At 37.2% G+C, this 26530-nt stretch overlaps 1 protein-coding gene across 10 annotated transcripts in view; it reads left to right on the forward strand.

The window, feature by feature from the left end:
- The window catches only part of WNK1 (WNK lysine deficient protein kinase 1), a 153995-nt gene that overhangs the window by 56335 nt on the left and 71130 nt on the right, over nucleotides 1-26530 (forward strand). For all 10 annotated transcript variants that reach the window (XM_088141232.1, XM_088141227.1, XM_088141225.1 and 7 more), the window contains exons 3-7: nucleotides 887-1107; nucleotides 2878-3035; nucleotides 19989-20077; nucleotides 21248-21467; nucleotides 22669-23005. In XM_088141232.1, coding sequence (XP_087997358.1) covers nucleotides 887-1107; nucleotides 2878-3035; nucleotides 19989-20077; nucleotides 21248-21467; nucleotides 22669-23005 — 1025 coding nt within the window. The remainder of the gene's footprint in view (nucleotides 1-886; nucleotides 1108-2877; nucleotides 3036-19988; nucleotides 20078-21247; nucleotides 21468-22668; nucleotides 23006-26530) is intronic.

Below are 26530 nucleotides of genomic sequence, written 5' to 3' on the forward strand. Positions count from 1 at the left end.
TTGACAGATGCCAGTATATTTTATTACTACTTCAAGCCTCTGAAAGATCTGCAGTTCCCCTGCGTTGGGTAGTCAGTAACTGACATGTACAAAAGTTTTGCTTTTATTCCTTCTAACCTAGTTGTTCTCAGTAGTATCATCAAATTGAGTTCCTTAGATTTCTCCTTCAATATTTTCTACTGATATAGTAACTTTCCATGCCCATTCTGCAAGACTCACCATAGAAAGTTCTACTAAATTTTTGGTACTTTTGTTTCCATCCTTAGCTGTTAAAAACTGTTGCTGTTCTGTTCTCTTAAAAGCTTGAGCCCTATAGTTACCCTACTAGGACTGATGACTTCTCTAAACCCTTTCCTAAGCTAGCATCTCTATTGATTTCTTGTAAACAGAGCATACAAAGAGAATATAATAACTATAAGCATATTTTTTTTTGCTCCAAATTTAATTGCTAGAAATGAGAAAGTAATTAAATATTTTAAATGAGATGCTGTGTTACAATGATGGCATACTCTGGTTAAAAAACCCTGCTTGCTTTATTTAAAGTAAGACAAATCTATTGGTTTTAGTTGTATATAATGTATACAATGGCCCCAAAGAATATACAGTTATTTAATATGTTTTAGCTCAGGGGTCTGATGTACTTAAATGTGGGAAAGATAATCTTTCTAATCTCTGTTGCTTCCAACTACTTAGCACCGTTTTTTAACTTTCAAAAAAGAAAAAAAAAACTTCTCGTCTTTGGCCAGTATCCCCTAATGATTCATTCATTGAACATGAGAGATTGCTTTCTAATGTCCTGTTTGTTAAATATTTATAAGGTAATTGTATAACTTGTCAGCATGAGTTTCAAGATGAAGCTTACTTTTATTTGGTTGTTCTCTCCTAGATACTTAAAAAGATTTAAAGTGATGAAAATTAAAGTGCTGAGAAGCTGGTGCCGGCAAATACTCAAGGGTTTGCAGTTCTTGCACACACGCACTCCTCCCATTATCCATCGTGATTTGAAGTGTGACAACATCTTTATCACTGGCCCTACAGGATCCGTCAAGATAGGAGACCTGGGCCTGGCAACTTTAAAGAGAGCTTCTTTTGCCAAAAGTGTGATAGGTAAGTTCTAGTTCTGTTCTAGCAGATCTCATCTGAAAGCTTGGGGGGGTCTTAGTTTAATGAAATAAAAGAAGCTTGTTTCTGAGCCTTTTCCATGTTTCAGCCCTAAAGTCTCTGATATAATAGATTTTGTACATTATGCATCCTTGGTATTTGGGTATATTGCTAGAAGAGTGCTGAGCCCATAGACTGTTACAATTAGCAGAACACTCTTGCTAAAACCATAATATTTGCACACTAAATTTCTGTTATAAGCTGGAAATAACGGGAAACACAAATGGGTGACACAAAACATCTCTTTAAAAACAATCTTACCATCTACCTTCAATCCCTGGGATTTTGCATTTAGTTTGGATTTGCCAGATATTTTATTACCTCAGAACTGGTTTTAACGGCTCTGTTCTGCTATTCACGGTGTGAAGGAAGCAGGCTAACAAGGGAGAAGATTGTCCTTTTTAGTCTGCACTTGTGTGTTTTTAAGAATGCAGTTCTTGTTTTAGATCCCTTAAAACTGATTTTAAGGGTGCAGTTTCTCATTGCAGATACCTTCTCCTTGTCACAATGAAACATTTCCTGCTTTCCAGCCAGTCTAGAAACATTAAACATTAATGATAAAAGAAAAATTATGTGGAAATGACCAGTTTCCTGAACACAACAATCCCCTTTCCATGTGTTGTGTTCAACTTTCAATTGGAAAATTGCCATATTCTCAGTTTTTGTTATCAGTTGTGTTAGTATGCTGATTTTCAGTTAAGGCTTAGATACTAATTACTGAACCATAGGAGGGTGGGTAGGGATTTAAAAGTCTGTAAATTTGCATAAAGCCTGGTTTGCCTGCAGGAAATAATTCTCTCCTTATTGTAAATATGCAATTTCTGGCTTTAAGTATCTCTGATTACATAGTATAGTTTTCTACCATATGAAAAACTGCATTCACTTGATGCCTCAGGGATAATGCATCTCCTGCAAATTGTTTTTGATTCAGGATTTGTTAATCACACACTCTGTGTCTATAACTCAATCTCTTTATATTTCTGAGTATTTTTGCCTGTAGGATTTCCCTCACTATTTCCTGTATCTGTAGTAGGCCTATTAAATGTACTGCAGGTGAAATGGTAAGTATGTGAAAAGGGCTCTGGTGAGTGGCCTTTGCAGAAAATTTTAAAAATCCATTTTTAAGAAGGCTTTATTGATAGACAGAGGGTTTTTCATTGCAAGGCTTTGTTTAAAGTGACACTATTCCAAAAAATAAATGGAGCGTTACAGGTCAGAGACTAGCTGTGGAATCTAATCAGTATTAATTCTCTACAGCAGAGAGCAGGCAGGTATGCTGAAACAAACATTGCACCTCCTTTCTCAGTGGGAGGGAAGGTAAGTGTGGCTAACACATACTTGGTTTTCAGCCTAACTAGTCTCTTACTTTTATTTTTCTCCATTTATTTTCAATCCAGGATTCAACCAGTTTGTTTATTATTATTACTAAAACTTCCTATTTTATTCCTAATTCAATTTGATTGTAATATTGATATAAATGGTAAAAACATAAATATTTACTTTACCATTCTTCACTTCTTGCAAAGACCTTGCAATGGAAGACCTATGGGATTCATTGATGAAAAAGAATGACTGAGGGCATCCTCCCTTTTCTTTTTGCCTCCACTTCTTCTTTTCTCACAGGTCTCCCCATCTGCTCCCTTCTGCGGTGAGTAACGCCAGCAGCCTCTGCTCGCTTTGAGACATTTAGAGTCTGAATCGTTCTTTTAATTTAAGGTACCCCAGAGTTCATGGCACCCGAGATGTATGAGGAGAAATACGATGAGTCCGTTGATGTATATGCTTTTGGGATGTGTATGCTTGAGATGGCTACATCTGAATACCCTTATTCTGAATGTCAAAATGCTGCGCAGATCTACCGTCGAGTGACCAGTGTAAGTTTTGTATATATTTCTCTAACAATATGTACATCACCTATCACAGATAAGCAAGAACTTTAAAGACTGTAAGATGGAATAAAAGGAAAATGTTCACATGTATTTGAGGGGGTTTGCCTTGGTCTTGTCAGGCCTAGTCCAAGCAACTCCAAGAGACCATGTAAATTCAGTCCAGCAATGTTTATTAGCTACAACCTCTAGCAAGAATCTTCCCAGACTGAAACCCCAGCTCCCAAGTAATGCCAGCCACAACATTGTGAATTCCTCAGGGAGGTGCCAGTCTCATCCTCTTATCTCTCCCTCTTGCCTCAGGAGATGAAAGAAAATGTTTTTCTCCCTGAGTCTGGCCTTAATAATTCCATTCCATCACAGGTCACCTCCCATTTGGGCAAGTGCAATATGCTGTAAATGGGCTGTTCTTGAAGGCCACTTGGAAGTAACAGCCGGTCCAGAATGTAGCAATGTAGATAGCTATGGGTGAATCATGATTCCCCTGTATAATGCTTCTGCTCTGAGAGTTGCATTGGTTACCAGTTTTCTTCCAGGTGTCATTCAAGGTGCTGATTGTCACCTTTAAAGTCCTTCATGGCTCTGAACTTAGATATTTTCAGGACCACATTTGTTTCTGCTCATCTCATAAGATCAGAGAATGTCACTTTCAGGGACCTTGAAGGCAAGTATTTTCAGTTCCTGCCCCCCTGGAGATCTGCCCAGCTCCAACCTTACTTACTTGAGTTTAGAAAGGCCAGTAAAACCTAGGGTTTCCAGGAGGCCTCTTGTAGGGTTTTGTTTTTTTTAATTCATTCTGTTTGAATGCTAATGCAAAACAAGGATATTGCCTGCGCATTCCATAACATTGCTAGAGCATATAAGTTTTGCTAGAATTTCCAAATTAGAAATACCTAAATGCATCCGTATGGGTGTGCACAAAACAAAAACGTGTTTTATTTCGAACCAGAAACATACATTGTGTCTTAGAAGGTCTACCAAATTATCCCAGGTGGGCTGTCGTTGGGCATAACTGAAACCTGGGACATTTTGGTTGTTCTGGGTTTTGGCTGAGGGAAAATCTAGATCAGTGTTGTCCAAACTTGGCCACTTTAAGATGAGTGGACTTCAACTCCCAGAATTCCCCAGCCAGCCATGCTGGCTGGGGAATTCTGGGAGTTGAAGTCCACTCATCTTAATGTGGCCAAGTTTGGACAACACTGATCTAGAGGGTCTTGACTCCCTTTCCCAGTCCCTTCTGCATGGCCTGTGCTCCAGCACACCAGCCAATATTCCAAGTGGCTTCCTTTCAACATCCTTCATGGTGCACTTGCTACCCTGGTAACATTAAAGTGGGTAGACTAGTTGGATATGCTGTGCTTGAAGCTAGGGACCAGTGAGTCTACCCAACCATCCTGAGTCTTCCCAGCGTTTTTCCTTATCTACCTCCACTTACCTGGTCTGGTCTGGGCTCTGCTAGAAAGTAGGTCCTCTGGCATATCTGTGATTGCCTTGTACTCAGTCAGGCTGTTGATCTTTTGAGCTCAATATAATTGACACTCACTGGCAGAAGAGTCTCAGAGCTTCAGGTAGGAGCCTTTTCTAGTTTTATCTCAACATGCTAGGATTAAATCAGGTCTCTGGTATGCAACACATGTGCTTTGTCTTTAGGCTACAGTCATCTCTGAATTGTGTATCAACAGGGCACTATAGTAGGAAGAACTGCTGCAGTCACAAAAAATATTAACGATACAAAATTGCAGTTTGTTGCATTTTTGTGTGTGATGCAGTCTTCTGGCTTTTGCTCTGTCCATTCAATTTTTACTGCAAGCAAGTGGTGCTGTAGTATCTGTTTTGGATACAGTTAGTGCAAAGAGAGATATGCTAAATTATTTTTATTTATTTATTTATTTATTAAATTTGTCCCCCGCCCATCTCCCCCATTATCCATTTATTTCTCCCTGTAATATCTGTAATCAGATACTAGGCTTTTTCTGAAAGTATTTCTTAATTTTAAATGTCAGCAATAGTTTTTATAGGTTGAAAAGTATAGCATATATCTTGTCTTCAAGGAGAAGAAAGAAGTGTGCTCTACTGATCAGGAATTGATAGATCTAATTACTGTGCAAAATTCAGCCTATGTTTACCTGCGTCTTTAGATGGATGCTAACTTTTATAAAGGGTATATCTGTTCTGCCGCAGCAGGTGGCAGTATCTAGCTGATTTAGATTGAGCTCAGAAGCTAAGCAAGGCAGCCCTGGTTAGTACTTCAGTAGAAGATTTTCTGGGAATGCCAAGGCTGTAACCTAGACTGGAAAGTCGAAATGCCTGAAGAAGGCTGTGGCAAGCCACTTCTGTTCATGAGCAATCAAGCTCTGTTTGAGGACATGAATTTTTTAAAAAAATTATCCATGTGTGTATGTTTTTATGATACTGTTTAAACTTTGCTTGTTATCATTTCTGGCTTTCTGGAGCATGCAAAAATTGCCAGACAAACCTTTTCAAGTAATCACTACTTTATTTATAAACCTCTGCACACTCAATATCCAGTTTCCAACCTCCCCTTTTTAAGAAAGGTAGTTGAAATGGATAGTGGACCATCTTTGCAGCACCCTAGATGAAGTAGATAATTTGGACCCTTTTCAGTGAGAGTTCAAGCCTAGGTATGGAACAGAAACAGTATTGGTTACTCTCTTAAGTGTTGGGATCTGACAGGGGGTAGTGGAGTTCAAGCCTAGGTATGGAACAGAAACAGTATTGGTTACTCTCTTAAGTGTTGGGACCTGACAGGGGGTAGTGGAGTCATCCTCATTCTTTTGGACCTCTTGGCAACAGCTGATACTGTTGATTGTGGCATGTTACTGGACTGCCCGTTGGGGATTGGAGACACTTTTGTAGTGGATCTGCTTCTTCCTAAATAGGCAGTTTCAGTTGGAAAGAAGAAATGAGAGGCTGGCCTGATGGCCTCTAATATGTGGGTTTGGGTTTGGGTCTCTTTCCTTTGCTCTTTAATATCTGTATGAAGCCTGTGGGTGAGGTCATCTGATGGTTTGGGATGTGGTATCATTAGTATGCTTATAGCACTGAACTTTATCTCACTACCCCAGGCTGCAGTGGAGATGCTGTTGATGTTCTATCCCTGTGCCTGGAAGCTATGAAGGTCTGGATGGGAGAGAACAGACTAAGTTGAACCCATGTGAGACAGAGTTGCTATTTGTACATTAGAATTCTTTGTAGATGCTAGTGTGGACAGGCACTACCTGTGAAGGCGCAGGTTTGCAATTTGGGAGACCTTCTGGACTCATAGTTCCTGCTGGAAGCAGATGGAATTGATGGCTAGAGGGGACTTTGCCCACCTTCAGCTGCTGCTCCAATTGTGATCTTACCTGATGCAGCAGGACTTGGCTACAGTAATTCATACCTCATTACCACCTGGTTGGACTATTATAGTATGCTTTACTTGTGGCTGCCCTCAAAGATTACTCAGAAAGCAGTAACTGCAACTGCAACTGTTCGGAATGCAGTGGTCAGCATACTTACTGCCTCCCAGCAGTGGGAGCACAGAACACAATGGGAGCAGTTTTCTGAGCCCTGCACTGGTTGCTGATGTGTTTCTGGGTACATTTTAAGGTGCAGATATTGACCTTTAAAATTCATTACGGCTTGGCATACTTGCAGGGCTGCCTGCTCCAGCCAGAATTGTTCCAACCCACTAGATCTCGTAGGGAGCAGTTGCTTATAGTCCCAACACTTCCAGGAGGTGAGGGATGCAAAGCTAGAAGGTACTGCTTTTCTGTAGTGACACCAGGGCTGTGGAATGGCTTTCATATGGAAATCAGATTCACTCCCCTTCCCACAAGCTTTCAGGAACTATTGAAAACAGAACTATTTTGGAAGGCATTCTTTTTATTTAAGCACTGCACCACATTTATTTTTGTTTCTGTTTGCTGATCTTGTAAGGGGGTTCTGATTTTATTTATTTTAAAATGTACCGTGGATGTTATGATTTGCTATATACAATATAAGTCACCCAAGAGTTGCTAGATTGTAGTAGGATATTAATAAATCAACAAACATATAAGGTGATTACTAATCTGCATAATGTATAAGCTATGTTTATATTTAAACACATGTGTCTGATCCATCTTAAATGTAACATATATAACAGTTTAAGGATTTCTCATGTACCTTTTTCCTGTGATGATTTATTAAGCCTGCCCTACCATCACTTGATTAGTTAACTCCAGATTTCATCTCACTCAGTTTTATCATTGTTTGATCTCTGGTTTTTTACCACTCTCTTAACTTGCCTAGTCCTGCTCTCCATACTTCTATACAACCACATCCTTCCTCCTTTCCTCATCTTTTTTTTGTTTTGTTTTGTTTTTACTTCCTACACATGAAACAAATAAGACTCATTCATTTTAATTTTTCATTAATTGCCATATTAATGAATACTTCTAATGCAGCTACAACAGTAAAAATCACATGACTGTATTTGATAGGAAAAGACAGCTTTAACCCTTTCATCACTCCTTGAAGGTTAAGTAACCATTTTATTTATTTATTTATTCATTCATTCATTTAAATGTATTATAGTCACCCAACTCCAGTGCACTCCAGTAACACCATATGATCCTTATGACATTATGCTTTCTTTTCAACATAAACTCCCTTTTTTCTGTCGTCTTTCTTATTTTCCCTGTCCAGTGAGTCTTAATACAGACTAAAACATTGTTGTTCCTCTGTTGGCCATAAGGCAAAAATAAAAATATCAATTGCAGTAATACTTTTATTAGTCCAATAAAATTCCATAATAGTTGCAGATGTTTGGATTCATTAACACTTTCATGAAATATTCTGATTAAAAGCCAGAAAAAGGGGTATTTTTGGCTGTATCAATTTCCTAAAGAATCTTAGAAATCTTCTAGTCCAATCTTTTGCCCAGGGCAAGAATTGTCATATCATCCCAGACAAATGGTTATCTAAACTTTGCTTGAAAACCTCCAGTGATGGAACCCCCACAATTGCAGGGGGCAAGCTATTCCACTGCTTAATAGTTCCCATGGTCAGAAAATTCTCCCTTATTTTGAGCTTGGATCTTTCTCTGTAAAGTTTCCATCCATTGGTCCCTACCCTTGGAGCAACAGAGAGTTATGAGACCCAGTTTGGTGTAGTGGCTAAGGTGTTGGCCTAGAAACCAGGAGACTGAGTTCTAGGCTTCCCTTAGGCATGAAAGCTAGCTAGGGGACTTTGAGCCAGTCTCCCCCCCCTGCCGGGCTTTAGCCCAACCCACCTCAGAGGATTGTTATTGTGGGGAAAATAGGTGGCAGGAGAATTAGGTATGTTCACCATCTTGAGTTGTATATAGAAAGGTGGAATACAAATCTAACAACAACACACCCTCTTCCCTGTGAGCTTCAAGTATTTGGAGACTGCTATTATATCCCTCCTTAGCCTTCTCTTATTTAGACTAAGTGAGAGAAGTTCTTTTTAACCATTCTTCATAGGATTTGGCCTCTAAGCCCCTCAACATCTTTTTCATTATTCTATGTACTGTTTCTAGTATCTTAGCATCCTTGTATCTTGGAACTGGAAACAATATTCTAGGTGCAGTCTGATTGTGCATCATAGAACAGAACTATCACTTCCCATGATCTCAATCCTGAACTTCTGTTGATCTAGCCCAAGATTATGTTTTTGGCAGCTGCGACACATTGCTGGCTGACTCATGCTTAATTTGTGGTTTACCAGAATGTCCAGATGCTTTTCATAAATACTGCTGCTGATCTAGATATCTGTTTTGTACCAGTGCATCCATTTTTTCCTACCTAAGTGCAGCACTATGCATTTCATGTCTTTGAACAGCATTTTGTTAGATAGGGCCCAGTGTTATGTCTGTCCTTTTGAGCCTTGTGCCTGTATTCTGATGTGTCAGTCCCCTTCAGCTTTGTGTCATCTGCAAACTTGATGAGTATTCCTTCTGTCTTCCTATCTGTAGATATGTAGAAATGTTGCTTTGGGTAGCCTTAATTTAGATTGGATACAGATAGGATGTGGCACTATAAAATAAGGGGAGAAACTTTCTTAAGATTTGTAAGTTGAAACAATACGGAAAATAATGGTAACTTTGCATATGAATCATATTTGCTTTGGGTTGGAACCATTATTTCATACCAGCTGCAGCATATAGAGCCAAGCTAATTCAATGCAAAAGCTAATTTAAACCTCTGCCTACATGGAAAATAGGAATTCCCTAATTTCATATTGAAATCAGAAAATAACTAAGCAGGGGATAGAGCTGTAAAGTTAAGCAGTTTTTAAACTGATATAGCTAAATATTCTAAGAATTAAAAATTAATATCAGTTCACTTGGTAATTTTAAATATCATTTTTAATGTCCTTCCAAATTTCTGTAGTTTTACTTTTATTAACAAAGACTACAGAAATGTGAAATCCAGAAATAGGACTGATGTATAGTACAATTGTTTGGGAAAACAATGAGTAATGAAATTCCAAACTATTCCATAACTATGCCAAACACCTGAGGCTAAGACCTCAGGTATGTTAGTCTCCTGTATTTCCATACAAATGTGTGTTAAGACCTGAATTTGTTACTAATTTCCTGGAGGTACACTAAGTATTTAAGCATGAATGAAGACATACTGTTTCAGTTTGTTAAAGGACATTCTGTCCTTGAGTCTCTTGGATTTATTTTCTACCTTTTAAGCCAAAATATAGAATCTGTTGATGGAGTTTGTTTTTTTTTGTCCTACGGCTTTATTGTATTTATCTGTAAGTGCCCTTTAATTGTTGTATGTGGAGCAGAATGATTATATTTGTATACAGGTAGTCCCCGAGTTAAGAATGCCATGTTTAAGGATGATCCATAGTTAAGAATGGAGCCTATTGTAGCAAAATTAGAGTTAAATTTACACAATTATTTGAGTTAAATACACAATGGTTTGAGTTAATTACACAATACTACTTATACAGTATTATACAATAATACTGTTCCAGCTTGCATACAAGTTCAACCTAAAGACAGACCTTGGGAATAGAACTCATTCTTAAACTGGGAATTACCTGTAGTTACCAGGAGTTGAGCTCAACTTGAAGACATCTTTCCCTCTACCTCTTTAATTGTTGAAAGGGTTTCCAATAAAATTCAGTTTTATATGTCTGACTGAAACAGCATCCAGATAAGGTGGGAGTGCTGTTTACACAAATAATAGGATAACTTGGGCTACATACAGAAAATGCAGGGGACTTAGGTAACTGGAAATCTCAATGACTCAGTGTTTAGACAATTGCTAGAATGTCCATATAAAATAAGTTATATTTATGGGCAAACAAATAGATAGCACAAGTAGAAATAAATCTTTTATAAAAGATGAGGCTTTGTAAACTTAATTAAGCCTGCTAATTATTAGACTAAAGAACATTTCACCCTTATTGTCTAGCTCGTGTTGCTGAATTCATAAGTTTACTTTCATAGAAAGTAATAGGATTGTAGCCTTTCCTCTTAAATATAGCAATGTACCTAAATGCCATAGCATCTGGAGAAGGACTTAGAAGAACAACAGGAGCAATTTTTAAAAGTATTATTAGATGGGGGCTGTTTGGCAGCATTTTCCATGTCAAGCTAATGTTGAATTTAATATTACAGGCTAAAAGAATCACTGTTACCAGTTCTCAGTACATTATTGCATTTTATGGGAAAATACAGTGAAATTTAAGCACAAATAACCAAGAATTCATATACAGTGGTACCTCGGTTCACGAACTTAATTCGTTCTGTGACTCTGGTCGCGACCCGAATTAGTCGCGACCCGAATCAAATTTTCCCATAAGGTTCAGTGTAAATAGGGTTAATCCGTTCTGACCCCTCCGAATTTGGTTGCGACCCGATTTTGGTCGCATCCTGAATCAAATTTCCCCATAAGGTTCAATGTAATTATGGTTAATCCGTTCTGAACCATATGTATTTTTTTTTTAAACCGCAAAAATATGAAACAAAATACAATACGAAGAGAGAGAACGCTAACCTTGCTTGATGCGACTTCTGGCGTGGAGGACAGGAAGGCGGGTGGGGAGGTGGTTATTGCTTGGAGGGAGAGTCCCCCTCCCTACAGGAAGCCACGACCACGTGTCACGGGAGGGAAAATGGCCGCGGATCCTGTTCGTCACCCGATCCGGTGTTCGCGAACGGAGGCAAAATTTTGCGAACGGAGCTGTTCGTGACCCGAATTGGTCGTGAACAGAAGCATTCGTGAACCGAGGTACCACTGTATTTAATAGCCAGTTTTCTTACAGACTTCTTATAAACATGTATAACTTTTGTTATTTGTCTTAGTGCAAAAGCACAGAATTAATGGAATCTAGAATGTTTAAAATAATTGTTTATACATCTAAATTATTATGCTTTTCAGACCTAGACTTATAGGGAGGACCACATGGAAGACAAATTGATTAATTGCAAATGGAGGATCTGTGAACATTTCATATTTGGATTCCTCAAATCTAGCTTGGTTTAAATCTTTTTAGGCCACTTTATTCTCACTCATGAACTAAAACAATAGATTGTTGAAAAACACTGGTCCAGTGTTTTTCAAACTTGGCAATCTGGCTAGGGAATTCTGAGAGCTGAGGTCCACACATCTTAAAGTTGCCAAGTTTGAAAAACACTCATCTGGATTTATTCATGTTTAGAGGCTTTGATTATCATAACATGGTTTACTTTTCAACAAGGCATCATCTGCATTTATATTATTAATCAACTTTTTAAAGAACAACCAAAAAATCCAAACCTCAAAAGCCCAGTTGAACAGATGGTGAAAAAAATATGCAGTACTGTTTAAAGAAGGATGTTTCTAGTATTTTTCCCCTAATGAGATTGCATAGACAGTCTCATTATACAGTCCATCTGTACTATTTTATTTCATTTGCATGTCCTCATTTAACTTGGAGCCAAGTTAGACCAAGTGTTAAAAGTGTGATTGCTTTTAATGGATCTTTTTAAAAAATGTGCGGATGACCCATCTGACTAGAATTGCAGGGAATGGCAATAAAATCTATATGCTTCTGTTTTAATAAAACCACTTGGTCTTTTCTTTTGAGAGGGAAACTGCAACTAATGCTAATAAATTCTTCTTGAGTAAGTATGATTCTGAGACTATATTGTGTATGTGTTTGTGGAGGGGAAGGAGGGAGGAGGGAGATGTTAAATCTGATTCTAATTTGAGTTTTGCAATTATTCTTTTAAAAAACAGACATACGGAATATATTTATACAGTTTATATATTATCTAGTGTGACCTTTGGTCAGTGGCATCATATGCATTTGCCCATATGAATGCCAATAATTATCTAGGAATGAAAATGAAGAGAATATATACCATAAACTAGCTTCTTAAAACTATTAGTTTTATTCCATAGGGGCCCCTAATAAACAAGGGTATATTTAGATTCAGCAAAACTTATCAATGGTGTGGTTTTAAAATCTAATAAAGCTAATTAAAGAAAATACCTTTAGCAATTAGATTATATTAATATTGAATAAACAGAACATGAACAGTAGTAGAATGTGTTTTTATTTATTACAATGCATTTAAAAGCTGTATTTATTAGGGCATACTATAGACCAGGAAGGAGGAAATTAAATATACAAGCCTCACAGACTATGTTGCTAATTACAGTAGTTTGTATTTCACAAGGAGCATTGAGCAAATGAACTGCCTTCCATGTTATTGCCCTGGGGTTGGAGGGAGGGAAGGTCAATTTTGTTTTCCATTGGGATCATGGGTTCTTTTAAATGGTTTATAACAGCCTCCATCTAGTTCAAACTAGCACTAAAATAGCCTAGCAAAATAGTAATGGAGATTTGTAAAAGTACTTTGTTTGTGCAGCTTGACTCAGGAGTTCATGGGCCAACATAATTAATGACAAACTCTAAAAGAAGATTAAAGCGATTAGAGTAAAATTCACTTCAGACTTTTTATTTAAGCCTCTTGTTTTGAAGAAATCTTAAGTACCATCCCAATTGTTATAACTTGCCTGGTATTTACATGTAGGATACTCTATGTACATTGTGTACAGACAGTTGTGTATTATACCATTGGTGAACTGCAGTTGGTGTATATATAATGATATATATTAACATGGATATGATCTGGATATGACCAGCAAACAGTTCTTACTTTAATTTAAAGTATTTATATTCTGCATTTCAGATTCTTTGAACAAGATTGTTTACAAAAATACATAGATGAAGGATCCTAAAAATATAAAACTAATTAGTTAATCATCCAATAATGGCATTAAGTGGTAGCAGCCTAGTAATACAATGTAAATAAAACCAGTCAAAATGAAAGTCTTTCATTATGGAAAAGCAGCAGCAACACATTTTCAGTGCCTGCTTTAAAAGTTTATAATAATATTTACATATTATAACTTTCCTGCCTTGTCAATTTATACTAAATAGTTAGGTTCTTTTGACTGTTACAATTAAATGTAGCTGCTACAAGAAATACATATGAAACAGCCCCATTACTGCATGTATATTAATCAAAACACGTTCTGCTGCTTTTTCTGTGGCTATTTTCTGTGGCTATTGTGGCAGAATAGGCTGATAGCAGACCAGTGTGGAATTCCTTGCCCATAATGGTTGAGCTGGAAGTGCTGTTCGATGTAACTACTCTGTCAAGAGTATGAGTACTAGGGCAATTTCAGTTGTATTCTAGTGGTATTTAAGATTTCCTGAAAGAAAAAGGATCTGGAAGTTAACTAGTATAACAATAGCAGTGACAAATACAACAGTAACCATAATGTGTACATATCTACTACTCTGTTCTAAAATAGAATAAAAATGTATTGTAAAAACTTACAAAGACTGCAGTGGAAACTGGAGGGGAAAGGAGTTCTATAACCTGATTTTTTTCTTGAAAAAAAAATCCCAATATTGCTACTGAGTTTGCAAAAAAGCTGTAACTAGTCTTTCAAGAAACATAAAGAAATTTCATTTTCTCCTCTGTTTTTTTTTTTTTACCTTTCTACATGATATTACAGTATATGAACTTTAATAGCATTTGTTCAAACCACTTTGCTTAAAAAGTACAGGAAAGTAAATGGGAGGAGCTCTAAACAGGTTTACATATTGCATAACATTTATTGCTTGTGTGTGTTCCCTGTCTCAAGGGTCCTAGGCTGTGAAAGCAGTGTTCTAAACAAAGCTCTGACTTCTACAGACTACACAGGATGAGGGAAAGTAAAGTTGTAAATGAGGAGAATATGTTTCTTTCAGAGCTTGATGTCTGCTTTCCTTCTGCTGTGCGTTAAGTGTGAATTTTAACAGTCTTTTCTAATTAGAACAGTTTTGTGCACAAATTTTGTGTATTAGTATTTCCCGATGGATCTTTCCAAGCGAGAGTTTTGTCCAGTGTTTGTCATCATAAATTCACACTGTTGCTGCTGTTCCCACAAGGATTGTGTTAAAGAGGTAAGAATTTCATCACATAGGGTCTACTTGAACATAAGTATCAAATATTATCTATGTTTAATAATGGCAATCCTTGCTTTAAAGGTTAGTATTTGGATGTGGATAGGAATGTTCTTGTGTAGGCAAACTGATTTTAGAAAAATGTTAAAACTCATGTTTTGTGAAGATCTGATTAACTTTTTAATTCAGGTTGGTGGAGTATGATACAAGAACTTAAATGTTTGAAGGCACAAGAATATACATACACCAACTTTTTTGGAGCTGTTTGAAATATTATCTGTCTAGATTGTCCAGAATATTGGCCATCTTCTACATGAAGGCCATTAACCTAGAAATGAAAGTTAGGTTGCAGTTTATGTAGTTTGAAAGGTTCTGTGGGTTCTAGAACAACTCCTCTCATATACCATGTGAGACACGCATAGCCAGATTCTAACTATAACTGTGTCCAATAGAAAGATTCAGCTTGTTCAGAAAGGAAGACAGTTCAGAATATCTGCTGATACCCATGTTAAATATATGGAAGACATTTTACTACAGAATGAATGTTCTGTTGTTTGGTTGGTCTGGTAGGAACTCATTTTGATTGCAGATAAAACAAATTATCTATCAGCATATTCTAAACAGTTGTGAAAGAAGATTTGGATTTAGTGCAAAGAAATATGTCCACTGAGTCTTCAACACACCCATTGGAGACCTATCCAAGAGAGTAGTACTCTGATCATTATAACATAATTTTTAAAAATAACTTAGTGAAATACATATAATTGACCAAGTAGGATTTTAAAGGTGCTTGTCAGCTGAAATGTTTGCAGAAACTGAACAAATGCAACAGATATTCAGTCCAGGAGATTATCATGTGAGAGAAAGTGTTGTATCAAATTGATATTTCTTAGATTTTTAATTTCATTAATTATGTATATAGCAGAGGGAAAATCTGATTCATATTGGATTTCCTCTTTCTTGTGTTCCATGAATGCTGACTGCAGTGGATTTGTTTTTAATCAGGGTTCTTATATATGTGGACCTGTAAACGTGTGGGGGAAGAGGACATAATAGTAAGGCTTTTTTTGTTTTTTTACAGTGCCTCGATGTGGTTCTTTTACTTGTTTCTTTTAATTGATTTGATTTTGTATTATGTTTTATCTTTTGTTTGCTGCCCAGAGTTCCATTGGTAGGTAGGGGGCTATTTTTGTTAAATAAAATAAAATAATACATATATTAGCATATGCATGCTTTCAAAGGATGAAAAATTACACATTTTCTTATTATGCTAAACTTGAAAAGGTGGGATGGTGTATTTCTGTATTGCCTATTTGGAATAGTAGTATGCTTCTCTCATCTATTTTGGCCTATCTCTGTGTATGTTAATCCTTGAATCGTACTGACAATAAAAATAAATCAAATTATTGATTTATATCAACTGACTCTAGATAAACAAGTGAAGGAATTGATGTAATATGATTTTTCTACAATTCACAAAGATGTTTAATAAGAATCAGAGGAGGGTACTTGCTTGAATGGGATGAGCAGTTTGGAGGACTATGGGGAAAGTGGTTGAATGAAAATTAGATGGTAATTTGTTGTTTACAGTTCAGTCAAATCTGACCTTCATGACCCAGTGAATTTCACCAGGACTGTCTACTGGTTACAGCTTCTTGAGTTCTAGTAAGCCAACCACATACTTGTGCTATTAGTAATAGTACTTAGCCATCTTGTTTCTTCTTGGCCTCTTTTTTGATTGCCCTTAATTTTTCCAAATCAGAAAGTCTTTTCCAGTGACTGTTTGCATGGTGTGTACTAAATATGTAACACTTAGCTTCATTATTTGTGTGTCCAGTGAGCACATCACTTGGTGTCCTGTGGTTATTACTTAATCTGGTATTAAATTATATATCCCTTTTATAATCTAAAATATTCTTGAATGGTAGTAACTCCCACAAATTTGAGGTGCTGGTTTCTGACTTTTGAAAAACCCTTGGTCCTCCTCAAGCTACCACTCTACAGTCCATCTCATTCAGGAATATAGCTCACTCTTGGGAAAAAACTGACAATAGGGAGAGAAAGCAGAAAATTTGTAATCCACTAACCACATTCCATATGTGTTTGCTTCATTCTGTATTAGAAGTCTGGAACCATAAGATTTATTTCCCCAATGGAAAATTATCTGAACTTTTCTGTGCAGCCTGGTGTATATTAATACTAATCATTGTTTAACTGGAAAAACTGAGTTCAAAATATTCTTTCATGTGGGTGGGGATCTATGAGTTGTAGATTTAAATTTTTTCATATCATATATAAATATGTTGGTCTGGGTGTTACAGCTAGAACTACATCTTTCAATTGGGTCTGTATTTTTTGGTTGTTAGAAACATATTTAGTAGATGAAATAATTCTTAAAAATGAAAAAAAATTGAAGATAGTAGGGACCATTTTAGAAAATAAATTTTCCATTCACTGACAGGAAGAAAGAATGGTTCTTGTGTGATGGCACATGTTGCATTGTGTGTAGGTGCACCATTTGAAAGCATGGAGAAATGACTGAATGATTTTAGTAATACAGTATGCAGATTCAATGAATCAAGACTCATTTACTATTCTTTAATCAGATAATAGCTTTAGTTTTAATTACATTTGCAGATTTAAGTCATGAAATGTGCTACTAGTGCCCTCATTTTGTAATGAACAAAATATATGGCCAGAAGGTAATAATGCCAGTTGCATTTACAGGTAGTCCCCAGGTTAAGAATGCCTGGTTTATGGACAACCCATAGTTAAGAACGAAGCCTATTGTAGCAAAATTTGAGTTAAATACACAATGATTTGAGTTAAATGCACAATGGTTTGAGTTAATTACACAATGCTACTTATACAATAGTACTGTTCCAGCTTACATACAAATTCAACTTAAGGACAGACCTTGGGAATGGGACTTGTTCTTAAACTGGGGACTGCCTCTACTCTTTAATGAAATGAATGCTTTGGATTCGATTCAGAAGAGGCGCTTTGGAATGTTTGGGAGTGTGAATGTGTTACTAGTCTGCATCTCACTAAAGAAACTACCTCTATTTCCAAGAGTGTGCAGCTGTAGGAGACAGCCTCATGATCCTGGAAGGTGATGTGGTTGCTTTAATGACTCAGATGGCTGCCATGCTTGTGTTCCTATATATTCCAGAGTACTTTTTCTGAATGGAATCTGCACCATGAACTACTCTAGAGTGTAGCCTCATGCCATCTAATCAAGCCTTCTTTGTGACCTAATTAATTTGTTACTTGTTTACCTATGCTGCTCTTACATAGGGTGGAATTCTTAGCCCAGTGTCAGCTCTTCAAGGTAGGCCAGGTCAGGAAACAGAAATACTAGAACTCTATTATACTGACATAAGACAGGGGATGGCAACCTTTTTCTGTAAAGGGCCAGATTCCGCCCCTTCTCTGAGGTGTGGCTGGCAGGTCTGTTGGTCAAGGAGCGTGACAACATTGGGTGGTGGCAGCCTGCCAGCAAAGAGGCTGATGATGCCCTTTCCTTCACCATGAAAGCTCAGCTGAGGCTTGGGCTTGACAATCAGCTGCCTGCCCACCTGTCCATTCTTAGCTTGTGGGCCTTATAGAAACAGGGAGTGGGCTGGAATTGTCTGACCCCTGATATAGAATATAAAAACAGACTTGAAAGCATGATAGTGTTTCTCCTTCCCTCCCCTAATACCAAAGAGAGTCAAGGTAGGGCAACTTTAAGTATCTTTCTCACACTGTCTTGTTTTGTGATGACTGAGTTCATGTTTTGCTGACAGTCTCTGTGTATCTTCTTTAAGATCATCTCTGTGTTTCTCTACACATGATTCATTCATTCATTCATTGACTCTGAGTGACAAACAATCATAAAATAAAAACAAATTCTTACTGGAAATACAAAAATTAAAATACACAGCAGCCGAGGAGGATATCACTATTGCTGGTTGTTAGCACAACCAGGAGATGGGACCCTTCACACCCTCGGGGCCCCAGGCCTGGGCACAGAACGAGGCAGTTATTAGAATTCATAGCTCATATGAGCCATCATCTAAGTGAAGAAATAAATTATATTTTGTCCTGAAAACAAGAAGTTGATTCTTAGTGTGTTGGGTCTTTGGCTCAGAATATCTTGTATTTGTATGTGTTTACGCTTGGGAAATAAGTGCTTGTACTTGTTGGATCCCTTGGTTATCTTTGTTGGCTGTCTTCTAGACTGGGTTTTTTTTACATTGTGTAGTTCCACAAGAACTTGATGGGACTCCATCAGAAACTTAAGGCAAAAAAAAGTTCATTCAAAGGCAGCTAGGGACATAAACGGCAATTTTTCCAAAGTACAGCATAATGGGCAGGAGCTTGTTTTCCTGGGGAAAAAAAAACACAGCTGCCATTTTGTGGACCAGGGATTCCAGAATGGAATGGAATGGAATAGAATAATATATTTAAGTAACAGGTTCTGCTGCTTGAAAACCTCTGCTCTAGATGCCTTTGTCATGCTAATAAGGTAGAAGTCTGTAGGACCCAGTTTATGGAATCCCTTGGACAGGAAAACTTTATCTCCTGGTTCAGACAGAAGACCAAAAAGTTACTAGTGTGTGTGTTTGGGGGGGGGGGCTGGTTGCATCATCCAATAATTTTTTGTGCTAAACTGTTTTTGTACTGTGGTTCCGGTACAATTGATTTTAATGTTAAAATGGAGTAACTTTGAAAGCAGACATATCTGATTTTCACCTATGTCTTAAAGGGGGGCATTTGTTACTAATAGCACATTGATACTGTCCAGACAAAAGGGTTTATAATAGTTGCCCAGATTTGATAATTTCAGCAAAGTTAGAAAAACAAAACAAAAATTGGCAGACTCAAAGCAAGAAAATAAAATGGCTTGTTTCAACATTAAGAGGATAAATTCCTATAGTTACTGCAGTAGTGCTGTCCTAAATATTGCACACTCAAATATATTTATGAAATATATAAATGAATGAAATATAAAAGAATATATAAATGAAATATAAATGAATATATATTTCATTTAAAAAGAAAGAATAACTGTGTTGGCACTGGGAAAAAAGTCCTTAATCCACATTAGGAATATTGTACCTTTATTGGATCAATGAAAACTACAAATTAATATGCACATTAACACTGGTAAATAAAATAGGAGAGGGAAGGATAGAGGAAAAATAGGTGGGTCAAGGTTGCAGAATGTATAAGTGAGTTTGGTTGAACAAGGTGACAAATTTACAATAGCCATTTTTGATTGCTGTAAAAATACTTTGGTCAGTTGCTTTAGTTAATAAACTGGTGAGAGGAATCATGAGACAAATCATCTTTGCATCTCTAGTTCATGAATAATAATGTAATTCACAATATTTGCTAATAGAAAGGTATATTAGGATAACTTAAAACAGAGGTGATAATGCTTTCTTTGTTTGCTCTTGTTAACTTATTTCTGTGTTTCAGGGAGTCAAGCCAGCCAGCTTTGATAAAGTAGCTATTCCTGAAGTGAAGGAAATAATTGAGGGATGCATCCGTCAAAATAAAGATGAAAGGTAAATGTTCTTCTGCTTGAGCAGTAGAAATAGACTGCTCTGACAGTTTTGATTGAAAATTGTTCAGATAATCTGTAATGCATTCAGTACTCTAGCACAGGTGTTGGCAAACTTTTTGCTAAAGGGCTAGATCCCATCTCTCCCCTGCCTCCAACGGCATTGCTAGAAGGTCTGCAGGCTTAGAAGTGCAGCAGCCATTGGATGGCACCAGCCTACCAGCAAGGAGACTGCTAAGAGGCCCCACCCAGGATGCCCTGACTCTCAGCCCTGTTCTTGCCCCGGGAGCTCAGCTAAGCCTCTGGCCTGGCAATCTGCCACCTGCCCACCCGTTCTTTCTTAGCTTGTGGACAGTGGGCTGTATTTGACCGACAGGCCATAGTTTGCTGACCCCTGCTCTAGCCTGTAATCTTTGAATGTGGCACTCATTTTGCAAGCATGTGTTAAAATTTCTTTCAGTGTGGTTTGAGTTAAGGAAGGTCAAATTACACCAGTAGTCTGTTTTCAAATTGCACTAATAAGTCCCTTTGTAGAAAGGGCATAAATTTCCCATTTGTCATCTCCCATTTTAAAGGATGGATGAAGCATTAAAATGTATTGACAGTGTTTCATTTAATAATCAAAGACCCGTTGCCTTATCCACTGGCTATGGTATTGTATCCTTATTATGCTTCCTTCATTCTGTAGTCACATTTCAGAATATTGCACAAATTTCTTTATCCTTTCTCCATTTCCAGTTATTAAATTCCATAAAAGTATTTCATGGGAAAGTCAATTTAGAAAAACTTTTAAAGGAAATCTAAATCTAAATATATTCTATAGTTACAGAACTGCAAAACCTGTTGCAGAATCTCTCACTGAATATTAAATTAGGCCACACAGAGACTTGTTCTGAAAAGTGTATCTGGGAATGTATAAAGTTAAACTAGCATAACTTTTAAAAAATCAGTGCTTCTTTTCCTTGGAGGACAAAGTGTCATGAATGCAATGTGTCTTGGGATAAGAATTAAGGTTTTATTTGGGAGAATATGTTCAGTCCAAATGGAAGAGTTTGAATAATCTTTGTATTTAGTTGCTAAGTGAAATCTAGCACTGTTTCTGTGTCTCTGGCTCTCCACCTCACCCGCTGGTCCCCTAAATTGTGTTTTGTTCTTTTCTTTCTATAACTTTCAGATATGCTATCAAGGACCTTCTGAATCATGCATTCTTCCAGGAAGAAACTGGTGTGCGTGTAGAGTTAGCAGAAGAAGATGATGGAGAGAAAATTGCTATTAAGCTCTGGTTACGAATTGAAGACATTAAAAAGCTAAAAGGGAAATACAAGGATAACGAAGCAATAGAATTTTCCTTTGACCTGGAAAGAGATGTTCCAGAGGATGTAGCACAGGAAATGGTAGGCAATAAAGGGATTAGACATCTGTCTCTAAATGTAGACTTGAAACATTCTAAGTTTTGGATATAGTTTGGCCTATTTACATTTGGATAGCTAGCACAAAACTGAATACTTAAAAAAGAGGTGATGCAGAAAGCTGTAGTTTATGAGTGAATTATGTACGAATTTTTTTTTAACTAAACCCATAAGTCTCTCCACTTAATATGAGAATATTTTACATAGGCAAATAAAAATACAATTCGGTAAAACTTTTGAAGTAGATACAAACTATTTCCATTAGCTAAGAGCTGCCATGTTTCTTAAGTGAGTATCTTCTTTTTATACATTGCCCGGTTCTGGTCTATATTTGATGCTTTAGGTATGGTTGATAGGTATTCAGGCATAATATTATGATATCTCAGGTAGTTAAAAGGAATTAAATCATTTAAATAAATAAACATGCTAGTTTAATTGTGCTTGAACACTTGGTTTTTTAAAAAAAATGTATTTTAGAATATTTCTTGTCATGTACCAGGGTAATTTTCAGCAAAATATTTTTACTTTTTCTCCAGCGGGTAAGATTACACAGCAAACTTTTCTGCCATTAGTCTGAGACAGTTGTTCCTAGATTTAATTTTTAAAGTTAATCTACATAAAATATTTTACATTTTTACATTGCTTTTTTATATAAAGCAACAGAAATATAAATGCAATTAATTAAAGCAACTTAATAAACCTTTCATTTCGAAACAACAAATAGAACTCAGTACTTAAAACAATAGCTAATTGAATATATATCAGCACCAACATTTAATTAAAAGGGGGCTGAAACATTCAAATCTTAAAAACATGCTGGTTTGAGTTCACCTATGCACTTCTCTGCAGATTATCTGTTAATAAGACAGAAGACACTGTATCTAGACTTTCCTTCCATTCCAGGTAGCTGTGGCTCAACTGTCCTGTGAGGACTGATGCTTCTAAATAGTAGTGCCTGTGCTACTAGTTGCACAAATGGTTTATTTCTTTGATAGCATCTCATAATATTTTGGGAGAATACTGTGATGAATTATTTTTAAGCCAAGTACTTTCTGGTAATATTTTGTTAATGATACTTTAAAACTTAAAACTGACAAACTGACAGCTTTGTTTCTGTTGTGTCATTCTAGAAATGTATTTATTGCAATTTACCATTGTCTAATGGCATGAACTGTTCTCTCCTCAGGTTGAATCTGGATACGTCTGTGAAGGAGATCACAAAACGATGGCCAAAGCTATAAAGGATAGAGTATCTTTGATTAAGCGAAAGAGAGAGCAGCGTCAGTTGGTGAGAGAAGAACAGGAGAAAAGAAAGCAAGAAGAAGTCAATCAAAAGCAGCAGACAGAACAGAAAACACAAGCAGGGGCTACCCAGCAAGGAACAAAACATGCTGTGCCTACTACTAGTGTCACTGCCGTTCCCACCACTTTGACTTCTGTTTCTACCCAAGTAGAACCTGAGGAACCCGAGGCAGATCAGCATCAACAGGTTCAATTCCAGCAACCCAGTGTTTCTGTATTATGTAAGTACTTTCTGTATGTGTCACCTCACTTCCAGTTTTTTTCCCCCACTTTTGGACTGTGGAGGCTAAATTGTCATTAGAGATGCTTACAGCCTATTTTTACCATGTTTAATTGTTAGATTTTGTACCTATAAATGCAGTTTAGTCTTTTCTGCCTTGCTGTTATGTTCAGAAATAGACACTGTGGTTTCCTGCAGTGACAAAATGGTTACAACAGAATCCAAATCACCACTACTAGTTTCATATCTAGCAGAAAGAACCATAAGCAGGCAGAATCAATTCCTGCCATCCTTATCTAATCACACAGGGATTATCAACTTTTTTTGGAGAAGCCAGGCTTTTCCTCCATCTTGCCTCCTCCTTACTATCATTAACATTATTTCAAACTCCAACAGTTACATGAACTGGGCAGGGTCAAATTTTTGCTATTTTTCCTCTATTTTGGGGAGGATTTTTTAAAAAAACAGAAACCGTACAAAAGACTCTATTTTGTTTTCTTGGGTAAACGTACATGCTATCACTCTACTACCTACATTACCAAGTAGTCCATGATACTATAGTACAGAGGGCATGGCACTACCCTAATTCAAATTATGGCTTGTTTTCTTTAACTTTGGTTTCTAAGATGAGTAACATCAATTATAATGTATTAAATCCACTTTTGGGGCTTAATTCTAATTGTTTATGGTACTCTGCACTGGCTGTTTGTTTGGGTATATAGAGGCAATGCAAGCATGCTCAGAAAGCAAAACCACCTATCCTCTGCATTCTACCTGGCAGTAGGATCTTATCCCTATCACTTCCACCTTGACAAGGCCTGCTTCTGTAGCCTTAAGAAAATGGACCAAAGTTAAAGGGACCTAGGATGATTTTACTAATATCTTTCCATTCATTTAATAATATTTTTTTTTAATGCAACTGCCTCAACAGATTATATTTAAGAAAATCATTATGATAAAACAATAGTCAGTACATTTAATATCCTTAATTTCACAACATTCACAATCACCTCTGATAATGATAAAATTGCAAATAAGAATCCATGAAGATAAAGTGTAGCTTGAATGAAAATCAGTAAGAGCATCTAAGCTTCCCTAAGTTTGATAGCAGCTCATTTCCAAGGTGTAAGGATCATAGTTTTTTTTTTTAAAACAATTTTTATGTTTTCTTTTTAGCCTAGTGTCCTTCAATCATAAACAAGTGATTCTCTGCTGCTGTCTTTAAAATTTCAACAGGCTAATAGTTGTAAGGATAGTATCTGAAGTCATTCTATTTAAATGTCAAAATCAGTATTTCAAATTATACCCAGTCCTCGAGTTATGACAGTAATTGCGACCGGGATTGCCATTGCTAAGCAATACAGTCATAAAGTGTGACATCACATGACCTCATCACTTAATGACAGCAATCCAGGTAGTCCTGGTTGCCATCGTAATCCCTAGATATACAGATTGTTAAGCAGGAAGCAGCGGGAGTCCCAGGTAAAGAGCATGGGGGTGCCACAGGAGTGGGGGAGGCCCTGGGAGGCCTGGCACAGGCCACATGCAAGTTGGGGGAGAGGATGCTGTGGTGCGGCATGAGCACAGGGAGGCCCAGGAAGGAAGGCATAGAGTGTGTGCGAGTGTAAGGGCTGGGAAGGATGGGGTGGGGTATTTACGAGTGTAGGGAGGCCTGGGAAGGAGGGTGTGGGGTGCATGCATGCAAGCATAGGGAGGCCCAGGGAAGGAGGCTGCTGGTGGGTACGTGCATGTGAGCAAAGGGGGGAAGAAGGGTGTGGTATATGCGTGAGCAAAGGGGGAGGGAGGGTGTGGTATGTGTGAGCAAAGAAAGGCCTGGGGGAAGATTTACCTGAGCAATCTCTGACCTTCCCTGTTGGCTTCCCCATTAACTTTGCTTGTAGGAAGCTGGCAGAGAAGGTTGCAAATGGTGATAATGTGACCATGGGATGCTGCAACCAGTTGTAAGCGCGAGCTGGTTGCCAAGTACCCAAATTTTGTTCATGTGACCGCAGGGGCACTGCAACAGCTGGAACTTCAAGGACCAGTTGTAAGTCCCTTCATTCAGTGCAATTGTAACTTAGAACAGTTGCTGAAAGAATGGTCATAACTTGAAGACTACCTGTATGTATTGACAGTCCATGGAGTTTAGTTGTTGCATGGGCTGACTGCCCTGGCCCACATAAATATTCAGACACCCTATTCTTCACAAGATGAAGCTATTGAATTATTTTCAAATGCAGCCAAATACAGAATATATCACTGTCATACTAACAAAGGAAAATGTCTAACAGGGTAAAAAGCATTTGTGACTATCATTGTCATCCTAGCATCTCTGGTTAGCACAGGTCCAAAAAAACCTCCCAAGATGGAACTACATCTAAGTCCAGGTCAAGGATTAATCTAGACTAAGTCTATTTGCTTGTTCTCATCTCCCCAAATTACCTCCTAATCTCATTTCAAGAAATAGCTTCCTTGATCCATATCCAAAAACCAACATAATCTATTACTGTATGGAGCTTATTTATTTGACTGACAGGTCAGATATAAAAGGAAACTGTAGTACAATATAAGACAACAAAACAATATTTGAAATTAGCGTATTAGGAGAACAGAAGTTCGTGACAAACTTTGAATATTTCCTGGCAGAGGAGATATTTGGATCACAGGAACTGATAAGCAGCCATAAGCTAAATTAGAAGTCACTGCATACTCATACACATGCCCACCCAGTAGTATAGGGCCAACTACTTCAAATTGTTCTCACTACTGTATCTTGAAGCTAGAAGCACTATCTCCTCCTTCAAGGCTTATTCAGTCAACACATAGCCTGTGTCAATTCCACAAGTTATGATCAGGGGAAACTGTGGTTTTCAGACCTAAATACAGTTTGCAGAAGGTATCAGCAATAACATGACTGCATGGTGCTTTAGTCCCACCCATATCAACTTTGGCTAAATATGCATACATTGATACAAACATTTTTTGGCAAAATTTAATAACTCATTCTGCTGCTTCATTTCAATTTTCTAGACCAAACAGTCCAACTACATTTTCTTCTTAAGATTTCCAACTGTTGGCAGTTCAATCTCCAACCACAAACAGCACATTTTGCTTGCATGTTCTGTCAGTTTCAGATTGAACTTGATCATAAAACACATCAGCCTCCTATTTTTCTGCATAATAGTTGGAGCGTAAACTTAAATAATCATCATATCAAAGAGCTGTCCATGAACTGATACAACTTCTGATCTTAAGATAGATTTTTATACTATAAGCAAAATTGTTACTAGTACCCAGATAACTGCTATCTGTATGAGTCTGTCTGTCTCTGTCTATCTAGAAAATGTAACTATGTAACTCTGAGTGACCAACAACCAGCTTACCAAAAAAAGAAAGGAAGAAAAACCACTATAAAAAGAATCACCATAACCAAAAAAGTTGAAATAGTCCAATATGAAAGAAAACTAAGGCACCATATAATCAATTCACAGAAATAGATACATGTATATGGAGCTCCCCTAACATC

This window comes from Python bivittatus, unplaced genomic scaffold (assembly GCF_059951505.1).
Source record: "Python bivittatus isolate LINGU-HERP-01145 unplaced genomic scaffold, Pbiv_v1 ctg000330_np1212, whole genome shotgun sequence".
Classification (NCBI taxonomy): Eukaryota; Metazoa; Chordata; class Lepidosauria; order Squamata; family Pythonidae; genus Python; species Python bivittatus.